The sequence below is a fragment of the Cynara cardunculus genome (genome assembly GCF_001531365.2).
Source record: "Cynara cardunculus var. scolymus isolate 2C chromosome LG 8, CcrdV1, whole genome shotgun sequence".
NCBI lineage: Eukaryota > Viridiplantae > Streptophyta > Magnoliopsida > Asterales > Asteraceae > Cynara > Cynara cardunculus.
This window is the reverse complement of record NC_037535.1, coordinates 1,550,460-1,559,609: the sequence shown is the minus strand read 5'-3', so window position 1 is coordinate 1,559,609 and position 9,150 is coordinate 1,550,460. Positions and strand designations below refer to the sequence as shown.

The window sequence follows — 9,150 nt, the reverse complement described above, 5'->3', positions numbered from 1 at the left end:
ATATTTATCTTATTTGTTTTGATAAACGACCCCTTAGTGTATCTGTTTTTTACACCCGATCAAAAACAAGAAAATACTATATGTTTTTTATTTCGTATTTGGAATTTGGATCATATAAGGAGCCCATTGGGCTTTTTTAAATCTAATGGAGACATGCATACCCATTCTGGCCCATGAACACGTCTTATTTGGGCTTCTAAATTATTGGCCCGGCCCATTTAAAATTTCATGTAATTTGAAAAATATTTGTTAGAATAATTATATTATATAAAGATGGTCAAATTAGGTCCGGTCCGCAGAGAGTTATGGCTCAAGGTCCGGAACTGGTTATACATTTTATGAAATTTCAAGGCCTAACTCGAGGACCGTTATTTAACGTATATGACCGATTTTTCAAAAACAAAATCTTAAAAAAAGATTTGTGGTCGGCACCGGCCGACCCAGTTTTGAAGGGACCGATTAGAAAACGTGACTGATTTTTGGGCATCTCTAATATTATCCATGGGATATAACAGGTGCGGTTTTAATTAAATTCATGACCTTCTGATGAGTATAAAACCAGAATGAAACCATTTTTCTTTTAACATGTCAAGAAGCCTTTGGTACGTTTTCGACCATGTGTTTTAATACGTTTTCGACCACTGATGATTTTCCCATCAGTAAAAAGGTTGAAAACGTAGAACTATACAAACCATCATCAAAACGAGCCAGGCAAAACGACAGTAGTATCATATTTCATATAAACATGAAAACAAAAGATTCAATACGCATAAATTTAAAGACGCTATGAACACCAATGAAGACCCTTCTTGTTGCGTTTTCTGAAGAAACCCGACAAAGATTCCGAATCTAACACGATGTTTTATTGCAATGTACCCAAAAAAATCCGAGCTACGAGAGCCTCAGAACACCAGTCTTCCTCGAACGTTCGCCAATTGATCCTCGTTTGTTCATGAAAACTTGATTCTTTACGGCAAGATTATTTCCTTTTTTCTTGCCGTTTCTGTCGAAAAGTTACACAAGAATTTAACTCGACTCATAAACCAAAAGGGCGATCCAAATGCGATGTCAATGGACTTAAAACGAGAATTCTAAACATACCCCGGTTCCCTTTGTCGAAAAAGAAGAACAAGCACTCCAAATCCGATCACGAGTGCTATTTTTATCGCCTGAAGATAAATTTCTAGTTTAGGAATGGAACACATTTCTTGATCTTCTGATATAGCTTTCAAATTCTTATCAATAAAAGGGTGTTCATCTTACATATAGTAATATTAATACTGCTATAAAATTGGCTTTATAGGACGCCAAATATATTCAAATGTACTGATAGACTACTTAATAGTTCCATTAAGAGGCAACCTCTGAATCGTTAAGAGGTGAATCTTATTTGGTAGAAAAAAAGTTTGCCTCTAAATGATTTTGTATCATGGATCTACCTTAACCATTAAGAGCCCTAATTTCATTGTACACAATTACCAAACAATTATATTTCATTTTGCAATATATTATGAGAGCTTCTTAATCATTCTGACCACTTAATCATTCTGCACCAAACCATTTAGCAGTTGCCAAACATATGACTTAAGTTTATAGGATGTCTTGTAAAAGTGTTGCAACAAGTTGAGAAGACACCCAAAAATGACCCTTTCTTTAGGACATTTGTTTTTATAAGATATGTTCTCAGATAAGGCAATGTAAAAAGACTAATAGAACATGATACTTCAAAAGTGTCTCGAAAAACTTGTTAGGACGCCCAAAAACGTCCTATCAACTGATCATGACGCTTTTACATATATGACGTACAATTAGTTGGTCCTATAAACTCAAGTCTTATAAAGCATTATATTGACATTTAAACATAGTTGGGGAGAATTGGCTGAAATAGCCAAACCCATCAACCATTTTAGCCACTTTTCAGAGGCTCTTCCAAAAGATCCGGTCTTTAGGCAGATGCTTTACGCATTTGCGTAAAGACTAACTTCTGGAAGAAAAAAAAATCCTTAGCGCAAAAATTTGAATCTTTACGCAAAAAAAAAATCTTTTTCTTCTTTTTTTAATCTGAAAATCGAGTTTATGCAAATGCACAAGACATTTGTGAAAACTGTGGCTAAAATAGGAATTCAATTGAAAAAGTGGCTAAAAAGTGAAGTTGGTTGGGGAGATCGGCTATTGGTCAATTTCCTCATATTTTCCGTCCAGTAAAGTTGATTTTATATGGCGTGCTTCAAGCAAGTGAGTAGATGAAAATGTCAAACCTGTCCAAGTGATCCGGTAGAATCCTCTTCATCTGAGCTCTTCGGACTCGAGTTCCCTGAAATTCGAGCCATCGCTTCATCCTGTTTCACAATACCGTCACTTCCACGATGCACTTCAATCTGAAATGTGTTTGTTCAGCCATAAAAATCAAGAAAAGGGTACAAACTTTTTCCATGTCTAAAGAGAGCTGTAAAATGAAGTCACTTACTTGCCCAATGCTATCTGGTATAGAAGCAATAGTGTTTTCTTGATGAGCTTTCTCGGCTGTCATACAAAAATGTCTTTCTTCATCTGGGAATATCCATGGACCAGAACCATCATGGTAAATATAGTCAAGATTGTCTTTTGAAGTCTTTTTACCGTCAATAGTACCATCTTTAACCTTATTTGAAAGAGTTTCCGCTTGTTTATCATCTTCATGCATTCTTCCTGAAACTGTCGCATCTTCTTGACGGGATTTCAGTATCTCAATCGTGTTAGTTTCTGTTAGAGCAGACTTCTCTTCATTATTTACGCCTTCTTTAGGTGATCTCCGTATCTCCTTTGTGTTGGTTTCTGTGAACGTAACCTTCTCTTCATTACTTACGCCTTTTTCAGAAGATTCTTCCATCTTCTTTGTGCTAGTTTCTCTGAAAGCAACCTTCTTTTCATTATTTACACCTTTTTCAGATGATTCTTGTGTCTCCTTTGGATCGTCTGAAATAAGCGTATCCCCTTCACTTCCAATCATTCCTTTCGATTGCATATTTGTTTCAGTTGGTTCTACCATATTTTCGTTGAAACCAGCTTGCTCTCCTTTTGTTGTGATACCAGAAAGGTTTCTCCGCAAATCACCTGTACTAAAGGAGTTTCTGAGCCTAGTTGAACTCGACATTTCTGAGGTATTAACCGCATGATCCTTCAATAAACGTACAGTTCCAACTCGATATGCTTTTGTACCCACAGGCTTAAGAGGAACTCTATCCTGAAATCAACGTATAGAAATTTACAAATAAATAAATTAGGAAATTGACTGAAATAGCGAATCCCATCAAGGGGTTTCACTTTTTAGCCACTTTCTACCTCATTTCGACTTTTAGCCATTTCTTACGCATATGCGTAAGAAATGGCTAAAAGTCGAAATGGGGTACAAAAGTGGCTAAAAAGTGAAACCCCTTGATGGAATTGGCTATTTCAATCAATTTCCCTAAATGTGGATACAACGTTGGAGTACAATGTAATGTGTGTGTATATAGGCGGAAATGGAGGTACAAAAGTGGCTAAAAAGCAAAACTTAAAGCATATGCATAAAAAATGGCTAAAAATCGAAATGAGGTACAAAAGTGGCTAAAAAGTGAAACCCCTTGATGGGATTGGCTATTTCAGTCGATTTCCCTATTCGCAATAGAATTAGTATGCGCACCTGAGATATACTACTTTCAAAGACGCTAATCATCTTCTTTATATTACGTGGAGTTTTCTCTGGTGTGCCCTGCTTATCTGGTTCTTCGCCTGCTAGCTTAGGGGAAAATGATTTTATCTTTTCCGCAATAACCGAGCTTGACAAACGCACATCAGGAGAAGATCCATCTAGCAATCTTTTGGGTGCATCGGTTTGTTGTAATTGAATCTCATCGTTCTTGATTGTATTCACTTTGGTTTCTTGTGATGAATGAGGAGGTTTGCTCTCTTTGCTTGTTTTCTTTACATAGATGACGCTCGTTTCTTCAAGATTCCGTTTATCTAACTTCTCGGCCACATTATCCGACGGTTTTGATTTGGCTGCATGAATCTCGTTGTTCTTATCTGAATTTACTTCAGGTTCTTGCAATAAAGGAGTAGGCGCCCTCTCTTTGGCTTTTTTATTAATATAGCTAGGGATTTTCTCTTCAAGATTCTGCTCCTCTAACTTCTCAATCATACTACTTGGTATTACGGTTTCGTTCTTCTTTGCCAAATCTGTTTGTGAAGCAAGACTCTCGGCATCCTCTAACAATATTTTTTGATGCATCCCTTCTGTCACAAGAGAGAATGAAGCTTCTTCCATTCTATCTGTAGCATTCTAAAACAAGGGGATTGGCTGTTAAATAGTTGTCTTCAATCCCAACAAAGTCGTTTTCTTTTACAAAACGCTAAATACGTCTAAGGGCCTGTTTGTTAACAGCTTAATAGGACACGCAGCTTATTCGGGCAGCTATACATGACTCTTTGGTAGTAGCGATATAGAAAGTGGCTTATTAGATAAGCTTCTAGAGGGAGCTTTATGCAGAAAGCCAAATTTCTTCCAAACCTTCCCATCCCCATCTAAAAACACTCTCCTTCCATCTATGAAAAACCCTCCCAAACAAAAACTCTTTCAATCTATAGACAGATTAATCAACATAGTCGGCTTTATTCATACAGGACTTAATGGAAAACCAACCAAACAGCTGCTAAATGTCCTAATACATTGCCATATAGGACATAAGTTTATAGGATCAAACAACTATATGTCCTACGTAAAGGTGTTACAACTTACAATAAGTAGATAAAAAACTTTTGGGCGTCATAACAAGTTTTTTAGGACAAATTTAAAATAAAGCGTCGTATTAGTCTTTTTATATGACATTATTTTAAAAAATGTCTTGTAAAATTAAATGTCCTATAAAAAGATGTGGTTATAGGAACATTTCTTTAAGTTCTATAATAAAGGTAATAGGACAATATGTTTCAAAAATGTCATAAAAAACTTGTTAGGATACTCAAATACATCTTATTGTAACACTTTTACATAGGACGTACAATTGTTTGGTCATATAAACTTAAGTTCGATAAAACAGTCTATTTGGACATTTAGGGCCTATTTGTTAGCAGCTTAATGAGACTCACAGCTTATATGGTCAACTATATATGATTGTTGGGTAGTGGCGATATAGAAAGTGGCTTATTCATTAAGCTTCAAGGGGGGAGCTATATGCAAAAAAAATCTGAACTTGCCCCTCCCAATTAAAAAACACGCTCCTTCCCTCAATGAAAAAACCTTTCCTATCTATATAGACATATTAATCCACACAGACAGCTTTATCCATACAGAGTTCAGTAGAAAACCAACCAAACAGCCCCTTAAGACATATTTGACATCCTATAAAGCCGATTTTGTTGTAGTGATCCAAATCTATGTTCTAAAAGAGCAGAAGGCCGTATACCGCCAGCATTTCCTAGATACATCATTAAAAACCCAACGATTTGTGAATACGCGCATGCATTATCGGAATATATAACTACCATGAGGCTCGTTGTACGGGAAGTAAAACCAAGAGAGTTAATTTTAATCCTTAACTGTGAACGATTGCCTCTGAAAAGATTCTTCTTTTATCCCATCATTAGCTTCTGAAGCTTTCTTGAATGTGTCATCAAGAGGGGTCAAGAAACCAGCTTTCGCAGCATCACCATTGGAACTGCTTCTTTGGAAATCTTGAGAAGATGTAATCCTCAAAACATCTAGACAAAACCTTTCAGAAAAGTTCCGACGTAAGACCGAATTGACAATCAAACGAGTGTGCCCCCATTGAACTCATCTAGTCCTTTCATTTGTGCTTAAAGTGTTTCCGTGAAGACCCGCCGGCTTGTCACACTTTTCACAAGCCAAGAGTCTTCACAAAAACAACTATTCTACTGTTTGAGGTAGATGTCAGGTATGTATATATCCAACCCTCCCCAAACCCCACCTCCAAGTGGGATATAACGGATTCGTTTGGTTTGGTTTATTTGTGCTTAAGTGTTTCATTGAAGACCCCCCGCTTGTCACACTTTTCACAAGTTGTGGGTCTTCACGAAAACAGTTGCTCTACTTTTTGGGGTAGAGGTCAAGTATGCATACATCTTACTCTCCCCAGACCCCACCTCCAGGTGGGATATAATGGGTTCGTTCTTTTTGTTTAATTTGTGCTCAAGTGTTTCCATGAAGACCCCCGACTTGTCACATTTTTCACAAGTTGTGGGTATTCACAGAAACAACTGTTATACTCTTTGGGGCAGAGGTCAGGTATGCATACATCTTAACCTCCCCTGACCCCACCTCCACCTCCAGGTGGGATGTACCAGGTTCGTTTGGTTTGGTTTGGTTAATTTGTGCTCAAGTGTATCATTAAACACTGCAAGATCAAACCTGAGACCTCATGTCTGCTCATCGATGATGCAAGAGATTTGGCACTTTCTGCATTTCTTAGCCTACTATTGAGAATCTCATCTTGCTTCTTCTTCATAGCATATTCTCTCTACAAATAAAGAAATAATGTAACTTCCAAACAACAAAACAATCATCTTTGCAAAATGTTAAGGATTGTGTGCAAAGACTTCCCTTCCCAAATCCCAACCATGGTAAAGAAACATGTGAGCTAAGTTTGGTACGCAGAGGGGACTGGACAGGCGAGAGTGAAGTAGGCTGGTGAAAGATTTCAGGGTCTTAATTTGACACGGGTAGTTCAGTAATTTACCACTGTTCCACCTGTTTTTTAGTGGGTGAATTCTATTGATACCCCCTCCTATGGGGGTTAAGAACCAGGTGTATTGAGTGAGGGGGTTATGAATAGCAACTCCTTTTAGTGGGACAGAAAAAGTGCATTTTTGTCTCACTCAGTCATGTCATGTCTTGTCCCAATCTAATGTCGTGTCAAACGTGGGACAACAGGTTTTTATACTGTCATGTTCTGTGTACCAAAGAAATGCAAAAAGGAACAAAGAGAGTATACCATTGAACGAATCCTGTTGCGCTCCTCGTCACTGAGAATGAACTGCAACTTCATATGTATAACCCCACCTCCTTCTATGGGGAATAAATCATCCCATATCCCCTTTTCAATTATCGAAATCGTTCGAACACCTATTCAAATTCACATGATGAAATCATCTTATTAGAACCAAATCGACCTAATTCCACACAAAATGAGATGAATCCCAGTTTCCTAATTCTTAAGTTTGATAATATGATCAACCTGAACGCGATACTTGATTTCCCTCCAAATCCAGAATCGTGATGATCAAATTATCGCGCAGATTCGTCAATGGGCTGTGCTAAAATCAATATCTCGAATCAATGTTCAGAAAACAAAATCGAAAATTCAGAGTTTAACAGTTCGGAATCTTACAAAGAGAAAGTCCCCTTTTCCCCAGCTTCATGCTCAACTTTCCCCAATGAAACTACAATCAAAATCGAAGCAAAATCAACTCCAAATCGTGTAGCAAATTGCCACAAAGAAAGACGATTAACAGAATGCAACATACCCTTGACGAAATTCGACGAAGATGGAAGCTCCTTGAAATCCAGAACTACGAAATCAAACAACCACAAAAGGAGAATTAATTGAAGAGACCGTAAATTAAGGTTGAATTGAGGGAAGAACAAGAACCTGAAACTTGAATGGATCCTGGCATTGGAGAGCAAAGAGGATGAATCCAAGTGATTACTGATTTGGGTGTTTGGTAATACATGAAAATCTACCAAAATTTCGGATGGAATAAGTGTGTTTGTGATTGATTTGTGTGTATGTGGAGGGTGGGGTAGAGTGACCTTCAAACTAATTTTGTCAACCACATATGATATGAACAAAAAACCCCAAAATTTGTCTTACTACAAGAAATCAAGATAACATAAACCCTACAAAAATCTTTCAAGAAAAGGGCAAAAGGTTTGATCTTTTGAGTTTGGTTTCATGGTATATGGAGAAATTGTGGAAAAAGTTAGATTCTTGAAGGTGTTATAATAATGATTCTTGTAAGTTTGGTTTGTAGGGTTGTTTTTTAAGGATTTGGATTGAAATAGATTTGAAATCGTTGGTAAGGTTATATACATAAACGACCTTTCTTGCAATAATGATCGTTTTATGCTACCATTCTCAGAGACAACTACACTTGATGGACGAAAATAACCACAAGGGTGGTGCCTGATTGGTTTGAGCTTGGCTCCAAAGATCAAAAATATCAGGGGGTCTCAGATTCAAATCCAATAGGAAATAAAAATCTCTTTGTAGCCACAGAGATTCAAATTGAGTGACTCTCGGCTCGTATAACGAGTTGGATATCCAGGTTAATCAAAAAAAAAAACTTGATAACTATGGACAAGAAAATCGTTGTTTGTAAACTGTCTAAACAAAGCAAAGGTTGCGTCCATGATTACGCACAAGTTTAGAATGAGTTCATTATATTATAGAGAACCAAACAGTTTCTTTTATTTTCATTCTCATTGATTACTGCTTAATACATCTGATCAAACAGTTTCTAACAATTTGTTTCGTTCCCTACTAATGTGGGACAGATGATTTTCCATACTCAAACATTCACTTTGAAAGCAACACTTCTAAGATCAGTTTCTTATTCACTCACTCTTCATTTTAGGTACGTGATATATCAAAACGAATCTCTCTCACAGGACTACGTAAACCCACAAGTGGTCAGAATGATTAAGAGACTCTCATGATATAATGTAAAATGAAATATAATTGTTTGGTAATTTTGTACAATGAAATTAGGGTTCTTAATGATTAAGTGAGATCCATGATACAAAATCATTCAGAGGGTTTTAGAACCATTAAGAGGCAGCCTTTTTTTTCCAAACAAGATTCACTTCTTAACGATTCAGAGATTGTTTCTTAATGTAACTATTAAGAGATAAACAAACAACCCCTAACTCTAGCTATTTTCAAATATCTTTGTAAATTTACCAATTTGACCTTAAAGTTCTCTACTTTTCAAATGTTTCAAACTGTTTTTGTTGAACTTTCGAAAGCACTCGAGAATTTCCCTAAACCTTTTCTACGTGAAGAGTTTTCATGAAAACGATATTTGTACTCTTTCAAACAGTGAACACCCCGAGACCCTACACCAAGTGACAGAAAAGGTGTGATGAAGACGATGGCTACGTATGCCACTTATCAT

The 9,150-nt window shown here is 36.8% G+C and overlaps 1 protein-coding gene across 5 annotated transcripts; it reads right to left on the bottom strand.

The window, feature by feature from the left end:
- Positions 1–710: 710 nt before the first annotated feature.
- On the bottom strand, positions 711–7,701 carry LOC112517370. Of its 5 annotated transcripts, none has more exons than XM_025124776.1 (12): positions 7,626–7,701; positions 7,501–7,545; positions 7,365–7,416; positions 7,212–7,285; positions 6,969–7,099; positions 6,386–6,494; positions 5,558–5,718; positions 3,662–4,300; positions 2,468–3,223; positions 2,259–2,378; positions 1,102–1,169; positions 711–1,003 (listed from the first exon to the last, which is right to left on the bottom strand). In XM_025124776.1, the coding sequence occupies exons 1-12, from the start codon at positions 7,648–7,650 to the stop codon at positions 892–894; spliced, it is 2,292 nt and encodes a 763-aa protein (XP_024980544.1). In that variant the 5' UTR covers positions 7,651–7,701; the 3' UTR covers positions 711–891. The 5 variants fall into 5 exon arrangements, with proteins under 5 accessions (XP_024980544.1, XP_024980545.1, XP_024980547.1 ...); XM_025124777.1 differs by having other exon boundaries at positions 2,259–2,339; XM_025124779.1 differs by having other exon boundaries at positions 7,212–7,290; positions 7,626–7,673.
- Between the last annotated feature and the right edge of the window lie 1,449 nt (positions 7,702–9,150).